General features: G+C 41.8%; 1 protein-coding gene across 3 annotated transcripts in view; it reads left to right on the top strand.

Moving 5' to 3' along the window:
* The first annotated feature begins 10,796 nt into the window (after positions 1 to 10,796).
* The window catches only part of ABCA5 (ATP binding cassette subfamily A member 5), a 96,830-nt gene continuing 85,092 nt past the window's right edge, over positions 10,797 to 22,534 (top strand). The window contains exons 1-3 of one of the 3 annotated variants that reach the window (XM_020791286.3): positions 10,797 to 11,033; positions 17,439 to 17,557; positions 21,417 to 21,621. In XM_020791286.3, coding sequence (XP_020646945.3) covers positions 17,453 to 17,557; positions 21,417 to 21,621 — 310 coding nt within the window. In that variant the 5' untranslated portion in view covers positions 10,797 to 11,033; positions 17,439 to 17,452. Of the gene's footprint in view, positions 11,034 to 11,208; positions 11,341 to 11,630; positions 11,909 to 17,438; positions 17,558 to 21,416; positions 21,622 to 22,534 lie in introns of those variants that run through there. The other 2 variants (XM_020791284.3, XM_072990772.2) reach the window with 2 other exon arrangements.

Genomic DNA, 22,534 nt, shown 5'->3' on the forward strand with positions numbered 1-22,534 from the left:
AACAACCTCCAATTCTTGTGTGGAGATGGTAATAGAAGGAGGTGAGTCCATGCCCTGGCCCATGACTTGTGTTTTCTTCAGGCTGATTGTTAGTCCAAAGTCTTGGCAGGCCTTGCTGAAATGATTGATGAGTTGTTGGCGGTCTTCAGCAGAGTGGGCAACAATGGCTGCATCATCTGTGAAGAGGAAGTCCCACATGCATTTCAGTTGGACTTTGGTCTTCGCTCTCAATCTTGAGAGATTAAAGAGCTTTCCGTCTGATCAGCAATAAAAAGCAGTGATCAATTGTAGACCTACCACTGTGCTCATCCATTTGCAAAGTTGTACAGACCTTCTCATTAAAAAAAAGAAGGAATGGGATATTTTCTGTCAGACAATCACAAAGTGTTCTACTCTGGAAATGACAAACTCAGAAGAAGTGGAGTGGCTCTAGTATTGAGGCAAGATGTAGCATAGGCAGTTAGGAGCTATAACACAAGGTCTGACTGAATAATACGAATCAGACTTGGTGGAAAATCTATCAACATCACCATCATTCAAGTCTATGCTCCAACTACATATGCTGCGGGCAGGTGTCTGGGCGGGTGGGCGGGGTGCATGTATGCATCTGTGTGTGTATGGGTGCGGCTGTGCATATGCACACAAACTTTCCTGTTCCTTTGGCCCTCAAAAATGTTGAAAATATCTGATGTGGCCCTCACAGTCAAAAGTTTGGAGACCCATGCAATAAAGAAACAGAAGAGAACAATAAAATATGAAAAATAAGAGATTTCTTCCAGAAGATCCAAGAAATCAAATGGAAATGTAAGGCTAGATTAGAAGCACACTATATGACCAGCAGAAAATAAAGAGAAAGTGAAAGTGAAAGCTGCTCGGAAAGCACTTAGAAGAAATACAGATCAGTGGTTCTTAACCTTTGTTACTCGGATGCTTTTGAACTGCAACTCCCAGAAACCCCAGTCAGCACAGCTTGTGGTGAAGGCTTCTGGGAGTTGCAGTCCAAAACTCCTGAGTAACCCAAGGTTAAGAACCAGTGCAGTAAATCATCAGAGGTTGAAACACCAATAGAACTATTCCAAGCCACAGAGATTGAATCTGTCAAGCTCCTAAAGAGAATCTGCCAACAAATACAGAAAACAAAACAATGGACAGGCAATGCTCAATATACATTCCAATCCACAAGAAAGAAGATGCCAAGGATTTCAGTAATGATAGAACCATTGCTTTAATTTCCCATGCAAGCAAAAGGATGTGCAAAGTGTTGCCTAGAGTAGTCCACCGTGACTAGATAGGCGGGATATAAATTAAATAAATAAATAAATAAATAAATAATAAAGGTTTTTACCTTATATGGAGTGAGAAATGCCTGATGGATTTCAAAAAGCAAGAGGCACTTGAGATCATATTCAAAATATCTGATGGCCATTGAAGCACACCAAAGAATTTCAGAAGATTAGTCTATACTTTGTAGACTACAGCAAGATCTTGGACTGCATGGATCACGAGAAACCATGGGTTGTTCTGAAAGAAATGGGTGTCTCAGCACCTGATTGTCCTAATGTGTAATCTGTATTATGGACAAAAATCTATCATTAGGACAGAATATGGAGAGACAGAATGGTTTCCCATAGGCAAAGGTGTCAAGCAAGAGTGCATTTTTCCCCTTATCTGTTCAAACTGTAAACAGAACATATCATACAAAAAACCAGACTAGATTCAGATGAAAGAGGAATAAAAATTGGTGGAAGGAACATCAATAATTTAAGATACGCAAACAACACCATCTTTCTGGCAAAAAGCAGCAAGAACCTGAATACCTTTAAGTGAAAGTTAAAAAAAGAAAGTGCCAAAGCAGGACCACAAATTACAAAAACCACAGTTACAGAAGAATTACACAACTTTAATGTTGACAATGAAGAAACTGAAATAGTGAAAGATTTTGTATACCTTTATTCAGTAATTACAATCCAAAGGGGGACTGCAACCAGGAAATCAGAAGAAGACCAAGATTTGGAAAGACAGTAATGAAGGAATTAAAATATATATAATCAAGTGTACGGATGTGTCACCTGAGACCAAGACCAGGATCATCCACACTCTTGTATTGCCAGTCATTGTGCATGAATGTGAAACAGAATGTGCACAGAATGTGGACAGTAAAGAAGGCTGACATGAAAAAAAATATTTGTTTGAAATATGACACTGGGGGAGAGTTTTACAGTTATCTTGGACTGCCAAAAAGCAAAACAAGTGGATTCTAGAGCAAATCAAGCCTGCACTATCTCTGGTGGTAAAAATGGTGAAACTGGCTGTCCTACTTTGGACACATCATGAAAAGGCAAGAATCTGTGGAAAAGACAATAATGCCGAGAAAGGTTGAAGGCAGTAGGAAAAGAGTAAGACCAAATATGAAGCAGATTGAATCCTTAAAAGAAGCCACAGATTTGAGTTTAGAAGAGCTGAGTGGGGCTGTCAAAGACAGGACATGCTTGAGATCTTTCATTCAGAGGGTTGCTTAAGTTGGAGGCAGCTTGACAGCTCATAACAACACTATGTCTCCAAATGGAGAGACAAAACTCAGGACAAACAGCCTGGAAAAGAAAGTCCAGTTTTTGTATAGAAAGAGACTTTAAACCCCTCACACACATTTTCATCTCCGTACATTCACTGTCCTAGCTAATAACAGGGCTCATTGGCTCAGAGTGAAGAACTTCTTATGGTGACATAAAGGCACATGGGTATGAGCCCTAGCTAGTATGGTGGCAATTGCTGCAGCCACTGGACACATTTTCCAGCCATAAGCTTTTGGATTGTTTCCCTTGGCTGTGTTAGCTGTATTTTTATGTAGACTCTGAGCTCATTCACCTGGATTTCCTTCATGCATGCTTCGATACTCAACTGCCCAGGAGCAATTCTGTACTTTGCTCCCAAATATCTCTCTCTCTCTCTCTCTCTCTCGGCATTGTTCTGTGATAATAACAACACTTATTATCATCATCTTAGAACTGCAGAGCTGGAAGGGACTTACGGCTAATCAAGTCCTGTTGAGGAGGCACGGTAGCCAGATGCCTGAACTCCTGAGCTTTCCAGTAATATCACAACTCGGCCCCTAGGCAATGTTGCTAACCTGGCAAACTTGTAATCCAATCAATTTAGCATAATGATCATATAGTCATACAAATTTTCATTCAAGTCCATTAAGCCTTTGACTAGTCTACTTGCTTCCTTCAAAAGATCTGCTGTTTTCAGGTTAAAATCAAAGAGATGGAAATAATCTGGTCTCCTTTCTTGCTCTAGGTTAGCTGACTGATCTAATATCCTTTAATCTAGTCTGGTAGATTTTGTGAATGCTGTTGATTTAGCATATCTAGATTTCAGCAGTAACAAATAATAACATCACTTCCCTTCTCAGAAAAAACAGACCTCCTGCGTCCTTTAGGTACAGAGGAGATGGGCAGCACCTTTCATATTGACTATGCAGATATAGGCAAAGTTACTATTTCAGACTACAATTCCCAGAATACCCCAGCCCATATGGTCACCTGCAAGATGGGGTATTTTGGCAGTTGTAATCTAAACTAGTAACATCTCCAAATCTCTGGTTTCAGAGAGCACTAAGAAAAGGCTGAAATGTGACTAAAGCAAAGCAAAGCGTGCTGCTTATATACTGCCCCATAGTGCTTCAAGCACTCTCTGGGTGGTTTACAAGTTAATTATGCAGGCTACACATTGCCCCCCCTCCCCAGTGAGCTGGATACTCATTTTACTGACCTCGGAAGGATAGAAGGCTGAGTCAACCTTAAGCCGGCTACCTGGGATTGAACCCCAGGTCGTGAGCACAGTTTTGGCTGCAGTACAGCGGTTTAACCACTGCGCCACGAGGCACAGAAGTAGATCTCTATAAGCTTTTGTGTGCTGGGGAAAAAACAACTAACACAGCATCTGGTAACAATAACAGTCTTTCAGAGTGCCTAGAAAACACTATTACTCCAACAGTGACATTTATATCCATTTAAAGTGTGTCACATTTATAGAAATCTGTTGTCTGATGTACGGGTAGAGAAGCCAGTACTTCTTGGTATCTGTTGTGGAATGTTTTATTATTAGGACACATTGGAAAAGAACCTTTAGAAAATTAGCAGAATAATTTACAGTTTAGTAGTTCTTATTGACACATTATTTTGATTACTTATATTAAAAGGATATTTTCTGTATAACAAAAATAAGGATAGTTCTTGTGCTAGTAACCCAAATGGAAATATCCAGTCATTGGAAAATTCCTCTGCTGCCAGCTCCTTAGAATAGTATCAGTGTGTTTGGAATTTAGTACAAAAGGATAACCTCACATACCATGTGCACATCTCCAATTGCTTGCTTGCTCAGATTCCTTTATTGAACAATGCTTCCTTTTTATTTCATTGGTAAATAAATGCCAGGGCTTAGTGGGGCCAAGGGCCAGGCAAAGGTCAAAGCTGAATAAATCAGACAAGGTCATGGCTGCAACAAGCAAATTAGAGTCTGTTGGGCAAAAGACAGAGTCCCAGACAGGCTGAGAAGAGTGGAGTAAGGCATGGACAGCCATCAAAGTTTGCTTCTGATAGGTATAATGATGTGATACTCAGACTAGGGACTGAGGTAGAATGTGGTCAGAGGAGTTAGGATACCTCATCTTGAAATGGCTGCTGAGTAGAGATGGACACAAATTTTAGAAAGGAATCACCAAATTTACTCTCAAATTGCTAATTTGTCAATTTGTATTTGTATGAATCAATACCTCCAATGAATACAAATCAGTGAATTTTTAGCAATTGTTTTGTCAATCTATTTGGCTATAAAACACTCCCCCCCACACTTCCAGGCACCTAAAGACACCAAAACTGCAGGGAAACTTCCTCTGACCTTCCTCTACAATCCTTCCAAGTTTGGTGAAAATTGGGTTTCAGATGTCCAAGTTATACACCAACAAATATAAGGGCCCCAGGAAAGTTCCCCTCGGGCACCTAGAGACTCCAAAATCACAGAGAAGCTTCTACGGACTCTTGTTTACAATCCCTCCAAGTTTGGTGAAGACTGGGTTTCTCCAAACCAGCTGCTAAAGGGCACTTTCCTGTGGGGAACCCACTTTCTGAGTGTACAACTTGGATGTCTGATGTCTGAAACCTAATCTTCACAAAACTTGGAGGGATTGTAGAGGAGTCAGGGAAAGTTTATCTGTGATCTTGGTGTCTCTAGGTGCAGGGGAGGGACTTTCTGGGGGGGCTCCTTGTGAGTGTATAACTCTGACATTTGAAATCCAAACTTCACCAAACTTTCAGGGCTTGTAGGAGCCCTATTTTAGGAATATATTATAAAGGCTAGCAGGGCCTTTGTTCCTCATGTTACCTCAAGTTTCTCCTAGTCACCTAGTCCTGCCACTTTTAAGGTGGCAGTGTGGAGTAACCCTAACCCTAACCCTAATATGACTGCAACTATAAATTCTTCAAACTGTATTTGCAAACCTACTGTAAACAAATTCCATCTGAATCTGGAAGCATACACCAAAGTTTACTTTATTGTTATGCCCTCAAGTTGCCTCTGACGAATAGTGACCTTATGAATGAAAGATCTCAAAAATGCCCTATCATTAATAACCCTGCTCAGCTCTTTCAAACTTAAGACCATAGCTTCCTTTATGGAGTCAATCTATCAGTGGTCTTCCTCTTTTCCTACTGCCTTCAACTTTTTCTAACTTTATTGTCTTTTCCAGCAAGTCCTCTTTTCTCACAATGTGCTCAAAATACAACAAGCTCCAAGTTTCCCTCTAAGGTGCAACTCCACTTCCTCTGCACAGCTTTCCTCCTCCTCTGCACACCCTACCCCTTTGGTTCCAGTCACGATGGAACCCTGCACGGGGACAGCAGAGTTGCATGGGGGCAGAGTCACACGTGATAGAGGTGGAGCCCCACCCATCAGGGCTGGAAATTAGAGGGAACCCTGACAGGCTCAATTTCATCATTCTTCACTTTAGAGAGAGTTGAGGCTTGATTGACCTAGGAATCACTTGTTTTTCTCTCTGGTAGTCAGGGTATACCAACCATACTTCAAACAATTTTCCCCATAAATATTAATTTGAAATAACACTGTGTTATTTATGATTTTGGCCTTGGTCTCCGGTAACACATACTTGCACCTGGTGATCTGCTCTAGTTCCTTCATAGCTACCTTCACAAGCCTCAATCTTCTGATTTCTACAATTGGTTTGATGACTGAACTGAAGGATGCAAAACCTTGAAAAAGTTTACTGCAGCAGAGGAAAAATCAACATTAGACCTCGACCTCTTACCTGCCATATCTGTGTGTGTGTGTGTGTGTGTGTGTGTGTGTTTCAGTATCAATGTTCGCTTATATCTTATATATTAAAAACGATGCAACGAAGTGCCGGTTGTTGTATAGAGAATATCTTGAATCTTTCTTTGGATTTTCAAGTATTAACTATAGATATGAAAACTAATAAAGGAAAGTAAAGGAGATATTGCCCTTCATGGATTGCTGCCTTGTCATGGCTACAGGGCTTGAGTAATTCAGAGAAGCTATGGGCTATATCCCGTGCAGGGCCACCCAAGATAGACAGGTCATAGTGGAGAGTTCTGACTAAACGCGATCCACCTGGAGCAGGAACTGGCAAGCCACTCCAGTATCTTTGCCAAGAAAACTCCATGGACAGAAACAAAAGGCTAAAATTTTGACCAAACTCCAGGAGGCAGTAGAAGACAAGAGGGCCTGGCATGCTCTAGTCCATGGAGTCACGAAGAGTCGGACACGACTTAATGACGAAACTTCAACAAAGAGGAGATATTCTGTTGACAGAATATAATTTGTCTTGCTTGGTTATTTGCAACTGCCTTGGAAAGCATCAACTGTGAAACAGTATGGAAATAACTATAAACAGTGCAAATGTCAGTTTCTAGCATTGTGATTGGAAAAAAAAAGTTCTTCCTTAATAGATGTGTATTTCTGAATTGAGGGTATATTTAGTGGGCCAAAGAGAGAGGACAGTAAAGTACAAGCAGATTTTGTTGATGTGAAATGACAGGTATGCTGATAGCACAAATCCTTGCAGTGTTTTCACCAAATGACAAACTGATGAAGGCAACTACATCTGCCCTACTAGTGCTTACCAAGTTAGGTACAGCTTTTTCATACAATCATCTGGTTTTAGACAGAAAATTACATTTTCCAGCTGTATTTTTCCATCACTTTCCTCCTTTTTTTCTTCTTAAAAATATTAAAAAGAGAAAGACAAAGCAGCCAGACAATATTTTTTGACTGGGAGCACAAGGAGCTGTTTGTTTCAAAGCACCCCAGGCCCTGCAGTTAAGACTCTTCTAATCAAAATTGTGTATCTTCAAGACACATATTGCTCTTCCTAAATTTTACTGAAACAGCAACAATCCAGACCCTTGGCTCAATTTTTCACATTAATTTTTTGTTAATGCTTTGCTGTTGTTGTTTAGTCGTTAAGTCTTGTCCGACTCTTTTGGACCAGAGCATGCCAGGCCCTCCTGTCCTCCACTGCCTCCCGGAGTTGGGTCAAATTCATATTGGTAGTTTCGCAGACACTGTCCAGCCATCTCGTCCTCTGTCATCCCCTTCTCCTCTTGTCTTCACACTTTCCCAACATCAGGGGCTTTTTGAGGGGGTCTTCTCTTTTCATGGGATGGCCAAAGTATGGGACCCTCCGCTTCAGGATCTCTATTTCCAGTGAGCACTCAGGGTTGATTTCCTTCAAAATGGATAGGTTTGTTCTCTTTGTAGTCCAGGGGACTCTCAAGAGTCTCCTCCAGCACCACAATTCAAAAGCATAAATTCTTGGTGGTCAACCTTCCTTATGGTCCAGCTCTCACTTCCATACATCACTACTGAAAAAACCATAGCTTTGACTAGGCGGACCTTAGTCAGCAAGGTGATGTCTCTGCTTTTTAAGATGCTGTCTAGGTTCGTCATTGCTTTCCTCCCAAGAAGCAGGCGCCTTTTAATTTCGTGGCTGCTGTCACATCTGCAGTGATCATGGAGCCCAAGAAAGTAAAATCTGTCACTGCCTCCGTATCTTCCCCTTCTATTTGCCAGGAGGTGATGGGACCAGTGGCCATGATCTTTTTTTTTATGTTGAGCTTCAGATCATTTTTGGTGCCCTCCTCTTTCACCCTCATTGAGGTTCTTTATTTTCTCCTTACGTTCTGCCACCAGAGTGGTATCATCTGAATATCTGAGGTTGGTGATATTTCTTCCGGCAATCTTTATTTCGGTTTGGGATTCCTCCAGTCCGGCCTTTCGCATGATGTATTCTGCATATAAGTTAAATAAGCAGGGAGACAATATACAGCCTTGTCGTACTGCTTTCCTAATTTTGAACCAATCAGTTGTTACATATCCAGTTCTAACTGTTGCTTCTTGTCCCACATATAGATTTCTCAGGAAATAGATAAGGTGGTCAGGCACTCCCATTTCTTTAAGAACTTGCCATAGTTTGTTATGGTCCACAAGTAAAAGGCTTTTGCGTAGTCAATGAAGCAGAAGTAGATGTTTTCCAGCTTGTCCTTCAGGGAGTTCTCAGTCCACATGCCGCTGAAGCTTACCTTGGAGGATTTTGAGCATAATCTTGCTAGTGTGTGAAATGAGTGCAATTATACAATAGTTGGAGAATTCTTTGGCACTGCCCTTCTTTGTGATTGGGATGTAGACTGATCTTTTACAATCCTCCGGCCACTGCTGAGTTTCCCAAACTTGCTGGCATATTGAGTATAGAACCTTAACATATTTTTAATAGTTCAACTGGAATGCCATCATTTCCAATGGCCTTGTTGTTAGCCATGCTTTCTAAGGCCCACTTGACTTCACTCTCCAGGATGTCTGGCTCAAGTTCAGCAACCACACTATCTGGATTGTCCAGGACATCCAGATCTTTCTAGTATAATTCCTCTGTGTATTCTTGCACCTCTTCTTGATGTCTTCTGCTTCTGTTAGGTCCCTACCATTTTTGTCCGTTATCATGTCCATCTTTGCATCAAAGGTTCCTTTAATACAGTGGTGCTCCGCAGGACGGGAGCTCCATTTAACGACGAAACCACTTGACATCAATGTTTTTGTAATCGCAAAAGCAATTGCAAAACGATGTTCCCTATGGGGGAATTTTGCTTTGCGATGATCGGTTGGGAACCGATTCTCGCGAAGCGATGATTTTTTAACAGCCGATCGGCGGTTTCAAAATGGCTGCCGGGTAAACAAAATGGCCGGCCGCTGTTTTCTGGGACGGATTCCTCGCTGCACAGACAGCGAAAATGGCTGCGCTATGGAAGATCTTCGCTGGACGGTGAGTTTCCAGCCCATAGGAACGCATTAACCAGGTTTTAATGTGTTTCTGTGTGCTTTTAAAAATCGCTTTACAACGTTTTCGTTCTACAGCGATTTCGCTGGAACAAATTAATGTCGTAATGCGAGGCACCACTGTATCTCCAATTTTCTTGAACAGCTCTCTGGTTTTTCCCTTTCTGTTCTTTTCCTCTACTTCTTTGCACTGTTCACTTAAGAAGGCCCTCTTGTCTCTCCTTGCTATTCTTTGGAAGTCTGCATTCAATTTTCTGTACCTTTCCCTATCTCCCTTGCATTTTGTTTTCCTTCTCTTCTCTGCTATTTGTAAGGCCTCATTGAACAGTCACTTTGCTTTCTTGTACTGTATTTCCTTTTCTTTGGGATGGTTTTTGTTGCTGTCTCCTGTACAATGTTACAAGCCTCCATCCATAGTTCTTCAGGCACTCTGTCTGCCAGATCTAGTTCCTTAAATTTGTTCTCCAGTTCCACTGTGAATTCGTAAGGGGTTTGGTTTAGATTATATCTGTCTAGCCCAGTGGTTTTTCCTACCCTCTTCAGTTTAAGCTTGAATGTTGCTATAAGAAGCTGATGATCAGAGCCACAATCAGGGATTGTGTTTAGGCATTTCTTATTTGTATGACTTGATTTAAATTGAAAGTTTATAGAGTCCAAAGTAAAGTCTAAATACAAGGTGTTTCTGCAGAATGTAGGAGAATTTTTACTTTGTTTAAGAGTGATCAGATATTTTGCTGACCAGATCTGCCTCAGAGCTGGTTATAAAGCCTCAAACTGCAATCCAATGTTTGCTTTTAGGGACAAGCACCAGTGATTTGCACAGGATCAGAATAGACTACAGTGCAGGGCATCCAAATATGCTCTGAAAGCTGATGTCAGGTACCACTTACCAGAGAGCAAGTCTCACCAAATATAGTGGGCTTACTTTAGCAAATTCATGTAAACCGATCCTGGTTTGCTTCGCCTTACAGTGTTGTGTGTCCGCTTAAACATAGTTTCCCTTTCTCTACTCTTGAATACTGATGATGATTGCTGCTCATCGCTTTAAAACAAATGGTTTTTTGTTTGTTTGTTCGGATGCATTTCTCGTGATTTTCGGCGGCACACCCAACACTGCAGACAGGAGCCGAAGTGGAGAGAAGAGGACCGGTTGATAATAATGGACGTCACGCGTGTGCCTATGTGCGTGTGAATGTCTTCGTAAAGGGGGAATGCCTGTTAAAACGACTACCTTGTGACGCGGCTGAAGTCGATCGGAGTGAGGCCCTTTTTTGAGTCTTCGATAGAAGATGGAAGTGCATTTTATAGTTCAGGTGTTGCCGCATCAAAATTATTGCTTGACTGATGTGTGTTTCCTTTCGTTTTGCTGGAGTGGCTCGAGGAAGGTGGGAACGCGGAAGGGTGGGCGCGGAGAAACGCCTCGCTTGGTCTGAACACGCACACACACACACGAGATACGGCAGCCCCCTCTTCTCCTCAGAGGGACTAGACAAAATGAAAGCTGTAACGGCGAAGGCGGGAGGGGACCTCGTCTTTTTCTCCTTTTTCCCCCCCTCTCGCGCCGCCCCCACAGCCGCCGCCAAGGGTTAAAGCCGTGCGGGTGCTGAGGGAAAGAGAAGAGAGTAACGAATACGCATCCCTCCTTCCCTCGCCGCCCTCGCGGAGGCCAGGTAGGCGGCGAGGGAGGGAGGCCTTTTTTTCTGCCTGGCTCCTGAGGCGCGAGGGTGGTTGGACCGGAGGAACAACGGCAGGAGCCGCGCGCCTTACGTGCTCTCCCGCCCTCTTCCTCCTGACAAGCGGCGGCGACGGCAACCACCAGGGGGCCGGAGGAGAAGTCTGCCTGAGGGGAACGGGAGGCGGCGGCAGCTCGGTTCTCTTCGCGGCGCCAGCCGAGGGGACGAGACACGCTCACCCCGCGCCGTACCTCAGAAGAAGGACGGCGGGAGGGAGGGAAAGACGGCTAGAGGGAAAAGCAAGGCAAGGCGCCGTCTTGGGTAGAGGGGCGGATATTCGGGCGAGTAGGAGGCGGGCAAGGCAAAATGGGGGGAGCGGCGAAGAAGTCGGTAGCGACGGGGCGGCAGGGAGACAGCGAGCGAGAGCCGCGCCCCTCCCTTATCACCGCTACCGGGGGCGTCCTCCTCCTCTTCTGCTCGATAGATACCAGAAGCTCCCTGACGGGAGGCCGAGGAGCATAGCTTTGAGGGCTGCCTCGCCTGTGGCGGCGTCCAAAGCGGGGGGGGGGGGGCACAGCACACGCCGTTCCTGTGGGAGCCCAGTCCGCAGCCTGCGCTGGGTACAGCTTGCATGCCGGTGAACGTAGGGCCGGAGAAGTCAGTAATGTCGAGCCAAGCCAGCCAGGCCTGATGGTGTCCGATTTCTTTGCCGGGAACACCGCATGTTTTCCCAGGAGTGGGTTGGGAGGAAAAGCAACTGTGGCTGGTGTGCGTGTTGCTGCTGGTGGTAGGAAACGTTTGTTTTGCTCGTATGCATGTATGCCTAGGTCGTCGTTTGCGACTCGGTATACGTCATTTCCAGAGTCTGTACAGTACGTATCTTTCCCTGGCACTCATACTAAATTATTAGGCATGAAGTTTATATCGTTGAGATTGTAAGGATAAATGTGCATACAGAGTCTGAGGTTGGAAAGCATGTCAAGACAGGAGATTTAGTATCGCATGCTGCTTGAATAGAGAATACAGTATATGTTGCAAAGGCATCAATCGTCATGAGGTGCTAGTGTGACTTGTATTTAGGATGTGACCAGTGTTTTCATGCTTTCTCCAGAACAAATTCCAAGGCTGTGCTTAAAAAGCCACAGCACGGAGCTGATGTTGTGAGCTGCATACACATTCAGTCAGTTATGTCTGAATGAATTCGTGCTGCACAAATTCAGATTAAAGGAAAGAACAGGAGCCCATATCTAGTTGCAGCCAAGGACAAGCCATCTTGTTTAATCTGAAGAGCAGCAAAAATTTAGAGTTAATTTTCAACTCTGGCTAAGTAGCTTAAAGGCACCTAAAGTATTAGGGTTTCTTGAGTGAGTTTATTATTTAACTCAAGAGATGCTGTGAAAAGGGACCCAAAGGCAACAAATGGATGTTCTTCTTTCTTCTTCATTGGGGTGTCAAATCCTGAATTGATAGTCCACCTTCCAGTGGCGTACTTAAGGTGTACATACACAGAATGGTGCTGGAAGAAGGAAAGAGGATTAAGAGGCCAAGACCTTTGTATCATTAGCAGCATTGCTCTGAGGATATATACTATAGCAGACGCATCAACATAATTTTCATAATTATGTTCTCAGAAGTGCGTAATTATCTGTGTTTCTTGCATTTAATTTCATCTTGACCTCAGTGATAACATTCACCTTCAATACAACCATGTATATATTCTATGTATAGTTGCTTACTAAGAATAAATACTGATTTTATGCATCTAATGGTAGAGTCTGATTCATAAATATATTGTAATGCTGCAACAACTAGTCTGGCAAGTCCCTGGGGATTATGTTAGTAGATCAGCAACTAATGCCTGCATATTGGCTTAGTAAAATGCTTTTAGCAGCTGGTAAACATGCTGCCAGATTAGTTACTATTAAACTGAACTACTGGAAAGGGTACTACTATTTTACTGCAGTTTTATAAAAATCCTGAACATGAATTTGTAAATTATACCTATTCTATCTAGATGTCTAAAACCACATTTGCAGAGAGGTCTTTCTTATGGGGTGACAAGTTAATTTCTTGTAGTTGACACATGCTAATCTTGTCAGCTCTTTCTTATCCATAGCATTGCTGTTGAAGTGATAAAATGGCCAATAAGGACAACTGTGCATAATCTCAATCTCATGATTCCATCATGATATATCCTGCCTGCTTTCTTTGGTTATGTTTCTGATATTCAGCTTGCCAGGGACAGGTTCCTTTGCAGATGTATCTCTAATTCTATAAGTGATAAAGTAAAGGTAAAGATTCCCCTTGACAATTGTTCAGTCATGTCCAACTCTAGGAGGTGGTGCTCATCCCTGTTTCCAGGCCCTGGAGCCAGCATTTGTCCATAGACAGTTTCTGTGGTCATGTGGCCAGCGCGACTAGACACGGAACGCTGTTTTCTTCCCACCAAAGTGGTACCTATTTATCTACTCGCATTATACATGCTTTCAAATTGCTAGGTTGGCAGGAACTGGGACAAGCGGCGGGAGCTCATTCCCTTGCGTGGATTCGAACTGCTGGTCTTCCGACCTGGTAGCCCAGAAGCTTTCTACGGTTTAACCCACAGTCCCACCACCAGTGAAAGGGTGTGTAATTTTAACAAGGAAAAGTCTTTATCCATAAAACAGTTACGTTCAATAAAGATTTTAGTTTAAAAGTTTCAATAACTGAAAAGAATACTTTCTGCTAGTCAGGATTAGACTTTCATGGAGCAAAACATCAGAAATATGTAGACCTTGCACTTGTTACAAATTGGACCTGAATAATGTTTGGCAGTGTTTTATGTTAAACGCTATAATTTTAGTACATCAGATTTTTGTTTTTAAAAAATGTTGCAGTGTGTGTAGAGAGATCATCCAAAGTCTGCTGAATGTTGTTTTGCCTTTTTCTGAAAGGAATGTCACACACAGCCAGTGATGTCAGTTTTGGCATAAAGATCCCCAGCTTCCCTGTAGTGCTGATTGTGATACTCCAGATTAGTGGAAATGCCTGTCAGATAGCTCAAGGGTGTTTGGAACATAAACAGCAGTGCCCTGTACCTAGACTGAATTTAAAAAAAAAAACTCTTCAAAAATAAAACAAGATTATTGAGCACTTTATGACGTCTTCCTGCATAACATTTGGAGAAGGGTGAGAGAGAATTTTTCCTAAAGTTCAGTAATACTAAACAAGTGCATGCGTTTAACTGATATGTTCTAAAACCTCTAAAAGTCCAGACAAAGAAATGCATATGGATGTCCTTTTCTGAATTAGGAACTATATTTTTAAATTGGATGTGCATTTGAATGCAGGGTTCCTTCATCTGCAAAACATTGCTTTGAATAAGAAAAACACATGTATGCACATTCAGGTGCACATCCTCACCTATGCAACCATAATTAGTGATTTTTATACATCACTATCATTGGATAAAAGTGAAAACATTGGCTGAAGTTCTGTTGCTTAGTATAGCAAGTTGCACTAGAGGAAGTCCACTGATTGGGGATTTGATGAGTCATCTCTTGTGTACATTCAGTTGATTCAAGTGAACCTACTCTAGTTGTGACTTACTACACTGTGCAACAGGATTTTGGCCATTGATTTACACTTGTTTCAATTATTAAAAACTGGGAGCTTGTATTTGCAGCAAGAACTATAGCTTTTTGTAAAGAAGAGGGTTTTGCTTTGTCTCCTGTGTTATTAAAATCTACATGACCATGGTATTCTTCTGGTCTCACTATGGGATGTAACTTGGGGAAACTGTTTTACAGCCAGATTGCTAGCTGGGGCTAGTCACAGAGATCATATTAGATTAGATATCCTTTAGTCTTGAGAGACTATGTTAATGTGTTCTGAACAGAGGATTTGGAACTGCGTCTAGTGTGGCTGAGAAGGCCAATTTGAGAGTGACAATCCCTTCCACACTGAAGACAAATACAATCTTTCCCTGTCCAGCTCCCTGATTTTGCTGGTTTCGGGACTGCCTCTTTGCCTTGGGCTGCTGATTCAAAATGTGAGAGGCCGTGATGCACCACCTGCCTCCAGGCTGAATGCTCAGTTGTCAAGGTTTTCCATCTGTTGAGGTCCATTCATAAGGCCTTCAGATCCTGCTTGCAGATATCCTTGTATTGCAGCTGTGGTATCCCTCTGGGGCGCTTTCCCTGCACTAATACTCCATACAGGAGATCTTTTGGAATCCGACCATCAGCCATTGTCACAACATGCGCAAGCCAATGTAGATGTCGCTGTTTCAATAATGTATACATCTTAAAAATTCCAGCTTGATCTAGGACTACTCTATTTGGAACTTTGTCCTGCCAGGTGATACCAAATATACATCTGAGACAATGCATATGGGACGTGTTCAGCTTCCTCTCCTGCCATGTACAAAGGATCCAGGACTCACTGCAGTACAGGAGTGTACTCAGGACACAGGCTCTCGTATAGACCTGGATCTTGGTATATGCCGTCAGCTTCTTATTAAGCCATACTCTCTTTGTGAGTCTAGATAACATGGTACCTGCTTTGCCAATGCATTTATCCAGCTCAACATCTAGGGAGAGAGTGTCAGAGATTGTTGAGCCAAGGTACACAAAGTCATGAACAACCTCCAATTCTTGCATGGAGATGGTAATAGAGGGAGGTGAGTCCACGCCCTGGACCATGACTTCTGTTTTCTTCAGGCTGATTGTTAATCTAAAATCTTGGCAGGCCTTGCTAAAACAATTCATGAGTTGGAGGTCTTTGGCAGAATAGGCAACAGCAGCTGCATCATCTGCGAAGAGGAAGTCCCGCATGCATTTCAGCTGGACTTTGGTCTTCGCTCTCAATCTAGAGGGATTAAAGAGTTTTCCATCTGATCTAGTCCATAGATAGACACCTTCTGCTGCAGTTCAATTCAGCATGACAGCAACAAAGATCCCGAACAGGGTCGGCGTGAGGACACAGCCCTGCTTCACTTCGGATGTCAAAGGGATCTGATGCTGAGCCATCAAAAACTACAATGCCCTTCATTTCCTCATGAAATGACCTGATGATGTTAAGGAGTTGAGATGGACATCCAATCTTGGGAAGTATTTTAAAAAGGCCATCCCTGCTAACCAAATCAAAGGCCTTTGTAAGATCTATGAAGGCCACAAAGTGGCTGTTGTTGTTCCTTACATTTCTCCTGCAACTCTCTGAGGGAAAATACCATGTCAATGGTGGATCTGTTAGCTCAAAATCCATACTGTGATTCTGGATAGACTGTCTGCAAGCACCTGAAGACTCTTCAGCACAACACGGGAAAGCAGCTTCCCTACAATGCTGAGAACATGGTAGTTATGGCAGTTGCCCCTTCTCCTTTGTTCTTATACAATGTGACAATGTAACTCCCCTAGTGGCAGTTTCTCTTCCTTGGGAATAACTCCCACAGATACTTGTCCGTTTCTCTCATCAGGCTGATTATACTAAACCGGCTATAGTTTTTAAGGACATTAGTCACTAGGCTGCTTTATCCTGCATATGTATGTAATTGAATGGCGCTGAGCACAGTAAATATTTTATGTAGTGCTGGAAACTCTGCTTGGTTTACAGTACAATACTGTACAGACCTATTCAAAAGTAACTCTCATTGAGTTTAGTGGGGCATAATCTCACATATGTGTGTTTAAGATTGCAATTGAAATCTATATGTTGTAGGTTAGAGATGGAGGTGCGAAACTAGGTGATATATCCGAATGTATGTTTTTTTCTGGATTGGGATAATAGAATGTGGGGATGTGGATTTAACTCTTCCACACTATGACATTAAACTGCCTTACGTGAAGCTGTTATTAGCTCCAAATAGCAACCTTTCATTGGTGCCAAGTGGCAGCTTCCCGCCCCAGGGAGGAAGTGACAGCTTTGGTGGAATTAATAGTTTTCAACAGGACAACTGAGTAGAGGAAAGGTTACATATCAATTTCTGGTGCTACTATCTGCTTCAGGCCTCAAGATCTACTGTTTAATAAAAGCTGATGAATGCATTCTACTTATCATCTTGTGTTACCTTGATCTGCTTAACTGATAAGGGCCAGGGAATTAAGCACATGGTTTGTTTCTTGGAATTTAAAAGCTTTAGTAGTGAATGACAATATTAAAGACAACCTTTTTTTTCTATCAATGAACAGTAATTTAAATGTAGGCATTCCCATGGATGTCTGAAAAAGCCATCCATATTGGAAATTTGGTAACATGAGAATGAAATTAAATTGAATTGCTGGTGGGAAAATGGATGCTTCATCTAATAAAGAATCTTTCCTTGAGTGGACAACCTTAACCTTATTATACAAGGGGGATTTTGATTTCCATATTTTTCAGTGTTATACATCATTTCCTTCTTTTTCCTGTTTTTGTTCTTTTCAGTTTATGTGTGAAAAATGTCCCCAGAGGCTTCAAGACAAAAAGGAGTATGGCGACAAACCAGAGCTCTTTTATACAAGAACTGCCTAGTAAAATGGAGAACTAAAAAAAGTAGCATCCAGGTGAGCTGGCTGGCAATGCTCTTTTCTATGTTTTCTAAGTTTAAAAGCAGCTCAGTTGCTAAAACAATGTTTGGCTTTTTTGTTAAAAATTGCTGATGTTTTGAGGGCGCTGAAATACTTCATGTAGAACTTTGTTGGTTTAGAGCATTATTTGCAGGAGACCTCCCAGAATTGTACTTGTGCTTCTTTGACATAAATTGGATTTCATAAATATGATTAATTGTACTAAAGCTAATATTTTTATTTGGAAATTTCCGTCTATCATGCCCTCTATTTTTAAAATAGTATAGTTGAAAAGTATAGAGAATACAAATGATATTTATAGTGTACACAGTATGAAACAGCAATATCTCATTAGCTGCCACATTCATCCTGTTGTTTCAGTGCTACTATAATTCCAGAGGGAGTGTTTTTGCTTTTCAACCTGTCCTTCTGTTTTTGTTGTTGCTGCTTCATGTACTTGAGATTCATGAGCTGAAGGGCCATAGGATTCACACACAATTATGAGAGACACACCGGTGGACCATGCTGCTGGTGGGGCTATTCCACCATTGAAGATAAATCATGGGAATGTTGAAATGAAATCTGAAGATTATATGTAACTCTAAGAAGAAACACACTGTATTTTCCATCCTTCAATCCATGGCCATGATACCTTCAGTGATGTAGCTCTAGGCTAGTTTAAAGATTCTTTTTTCCATTTGTCTCAAGATGATTTTCTGAAGTAGGAGGAAGGATCTTGTGGAATGCTTGAAAGTAGTCCCTCCTCTTTTTGTTCATGCAGGACCAGGCAAACCATTAGCTGGAGTGAGGCAGTTACCTCAGGCAGTGGGGTGCTTTGCACAGCATCAGAGCTGCCACTACCAATTGATGCTGCTCATGCTTGCCATGTAAGAACACTTAGGAGGGCTGACAGGGAAGAACAGGACAGCAGTGGTTATGGTAAAATGGTAACCATCAATGGTTACCACCCATGCACTGCCGTTGGCTGGCTGGTTACCTTTGAAGCATGGCTATAAGGCCTGGTCCTTTGCAGACAAGATATTTTGGTGGGTTGGAGAGCCCTGAAGACTCATACCTTTGCACTCTGAAAATGACCAGTGAGCCAGTTGTCATCGAAAACAATCCTCATCACTCTTAGCATAGTTCCCATGCCTTTCTTTCTCCCTCTCTATCTCCTACTGTAAATGTTCCAGCACAGCATACATGAGGAACATGGGTAGTGCAGGTTGGGAGACTGCAGGGAGTGGAGTCACTGACAGTACTTTCCCTCTCACATTAGGAGTGGGAAGGCTTGTGCCAGCACTGAGCTCTAGTTCCCTGGATTGTGATGTGGATATGGAATGTTCCATGAATCCAACAGCTAGCTAGACATACAGTTAGCGGCCAAGGAGACCCCCCTGAGCTGTCAAGGCTTGAGACCCCAAATCTGACTTGAGCCAAACCACTTGACTCTGAAGTTTCCATGCTTGCACAAACATGGCACCTCTGAGGATGGGCTGCCCACCTCTATGAGTTCCATGATTCCAGGATATAGTAGGCTAATCCCTGCAGTGTTCTCAGGAGCAGTCCAAAATGAAATGACAGGATGGACCCCAGAGAGTTGTCTTTTTAAGGTTGTCTCTTTAAGGTTTTTCCAGCCTTTTTCAAGTTTTTTTTTTAAATTTAAATATTACAATCCATCATGTTACAAGTAATATAAACAGGCTTAACATAGTAATCTATCATTTTACTTATTATGTAATTTAACTGTTGACCACCTGGTTTTCCCACATTTCATAAAGTCACATTTACACCATTCCCCATTTCATCTTAGAAAAATATCGACCAACAGTCTAAATGCTCCAAATTGTTTTCTGAGCCACATCTTTCCCCATTTATCTTATTGGCATATTTTAATAGAGGCTTCCAGTTTTTGGTGAATTGACTATGTCTTATTTCTCCTCTATATAATCTAATTTTATTAGTCATTTTTTCCACCAGCATTGTATGGTATATCTTATTCATAAATGTGTGCAATGAAAGATCTTGGGCATTTTTCCAATTTCTAGCCATCTCGGATCTTGCTGTCTCTATAAGATTTGCTGTTAATTCTTTATTTTTGAGTTTCTCATTTCCTCCTGTAAATATTGAGAATAACAATAATGTTTCATTCATATCTATTTTTAAATTAATCAGTGCTTCTATCCATCTAATTACTTCACACCAGAATGCTTCCCAGCCTTTTTCAAGTTGCAACCCTATTTTATAATTGCCAAGAAACCTACAATCCTTACCACATTTGCATAAACAGGCATTTTAATGGGGTGAACTATCATGATAATACAAATTTCCTTGGAAACAAAAAATGCTAGGAAAAAAAGGAAGACAGAACTTTAGGTGCATTGACTCAGTAGAGAAACCACAGCCTTTATTTTATTAGCCTGCAGCACAGTTTTTGACTATAGGAGTCAGTTTTTTGGGGGGTGGGAGAGCATTAATTCATAGGGGGCTTCCAAAAGCAGGAGTAACTTGACATGGCATAACACTGCCAGGAAATATCTGTTTCCTAATTGGTGTGTGTGTTTGTGGGTCCTCTACGCTTTGCCTTGCTGGGCTTGCAGTTTGGGTTCTATCTGCTCCCACTCTGCCCCCAGCTTTCCTTGCCTCCAGCTTTCCTTGCCTCCCCTCCAACCCAGCTGGGATGGACTCACTAGCATCCCCCCCCGGGGGGGGGAGGGAATTCCCAGATCCAGGAAAGGAGAGGCAGTCCTGGAGAAAAACCCCTCTTTTCTCCAGAAGAAGAAGAGAGAGAGACAGGAAGGGACTTTTTTTTGACTGCACACCCTGTTCTGCCTCCCCCTCAGCAACCTTCCTCTCTAGGAAATGAATTCAGTGACTTTAACCCTACTGGCAAACAGAAGTCCTGAATCAGCAGTTAATACAGTAGTCCTCAGTTCATCTCCAGTCTTAGAGTTCACTGGGAGCTGTCCTTGGTGCTGTACCTTTTGGCTATCTTGCTCCAATGTACTTTCCAGGCCAGTCTGAATATGGCACCTTATGCCAGGAGGTGTTTGGTATTTAGGTGTAAATAGAAGAGGGAGGAATAAAGAAAGGGATGGGAGTCAGGCATTTGGGTCTGCAGGAATGCCATCTTGAGGAACAAAAAAGGCACCAGAGAATAGCCTGCCTCTGCTGGCTATATTATATTTCAAGGGCTTTTTCCTATGGTTGTTATGTGTGTACTGTGATCATATTATCATTAGAAGAAACAGTTCAATATCAGTTTTATCCACAAGAACTTTCTGTCTTTATCATGCAGGAAATAATGATCTGTACAACCCATAAATCATATTCTTTGTTTTTGTTTGTTTGTTTCTTTGCTTGCTTCAAATGGTTTGTGGTATACGCAATAATTAATATTATACATGGGTAATTATAAAAATATAGTCACATTCAAAGATGTATGTATGGAGGACACAGTCTTGTAAAAAGTGGGAAGAAGAGCATTCCTGCATTTTTCCAGAAACTGCAGTACAGTAGGAAACTGCATTGCATATCTCTCTGGAAAAAAATGAAACCATAGACACCTCCCCTGCTCCACCACCACCCCTATACAAAAGGAAGGACGTTTTTATCCAACCTATACTTTTTTGTTTAAATTGTTTCATTAGAATTTCAGTTGATTGGAATGCAAGATGCTGCATTTCTCAGTTATATTCATGCTTGGTAATTAGCTTTAGGATTACCATTTTATTTTTTTATTTTGCATCCTTAAATCTGTTGTCTTCCAAGGGGCTAGGTGCAAGAGCACAGTTTTAGATAATTCTTTCAAAGTGTTACTCATTTGACTTGTTCTTTTTTTCTTTTTCTCTTTTAGGAAATCTTGCTTCCACTGTTCTTTTTATTTTGGCTAATATTGATGAGCATGATGTATCCAAACAAGAAATATGATGAGGTGCCTGATTCTGACCCTTATTTTGTGGAGCACTCCAGCATTTCTGAATTTATTGTTGGATACACACCAGCTAATGACGTGACAAGAAAAATCATGCATAAAATGTCTGCAGAATATTTTACAGAAGGTACTGTGCTGTTTCATGCTATTATTTATTTCCATAAAAATGTGTTGTCCTTTTTTCTTGCATTTACTTTAAAAATCAGATTAGTTAATATGTGTTTTCTGTCTGGAAAAATAATTTCTCTTTGTCAAACTCCAATACCTTTTTTTTTTGTTTTGTGCCTGAGCACAAAGCAGCACCAGATCCTTCCTTTGTTCAGTGCAGCAACATACTATGTATGTATAAACTGAGTGGAAATGGTTCTATTATCTTACTATGGCTTTTAATATTAAGAATATAGCAAACTATTCCTTTAACTCAGGCTCCATCCAATAATAGAAAAAGAACTTGGAGGCCTTGAATAATAAGAACTTCCTAATGAGCAATGTTCTCTTAACTCAAGTCTAGCGGTCTTCAGTGCCATTGTCTTAATTACTTGAGTAAGTCAAAAGTAAACAGAGTTTACCTTCTTGGGCCCCATGATCACTGCAGATGGTGACAGCAGCCACAAAATTAAAAGGCGTCTGCTTCTTGGGAGGAAAGTGATAACAAACCTAGACAGCATCTTAAAAAGCAAGAGATATCAACTTGCTGACAAAGGTCTGCATAGTGAAAGCTATGGTTTTTCCAGTAGCGATGTATGGAAGTGAGAGCTGGACCATAAAGAAGGCTGACAGCCAAAGAATTGATGCTTTTGAATTGTGGTGCTGGAGGAGACTCTTGAGAGTCCCCCGGACTGCAAGGAGAACAAACCTATCCATTTTGCAGGAAATCAACCCTGAGTGCTCACTGGAAGGATAGAACCTGAAGCTGAGGCTCCAATACTTTGGCCATCTGATGAGAAGAGAAGACTCCCTGGAAAAGACCCTGATGTTGGGAAAATGTGAAGGCAATAGGAGAAGGGAATGACAGAGGATGAGATGGTTGGACAGTGTCA

This window comes from Pogona vitticeps, chromosome 2 (assembly GCF_051106095.1).
Source record: "Pogona vitticeps strain Pit_001003342236 chromosome 2, PviZW2.1, whole genome shotgun sequence".
Lineage (NCBI taxonomy): Eukaryota > Metazoa > Chordata > Lepidosauria > Squamata > Agamidae > Pogona > Pogona vitticeps.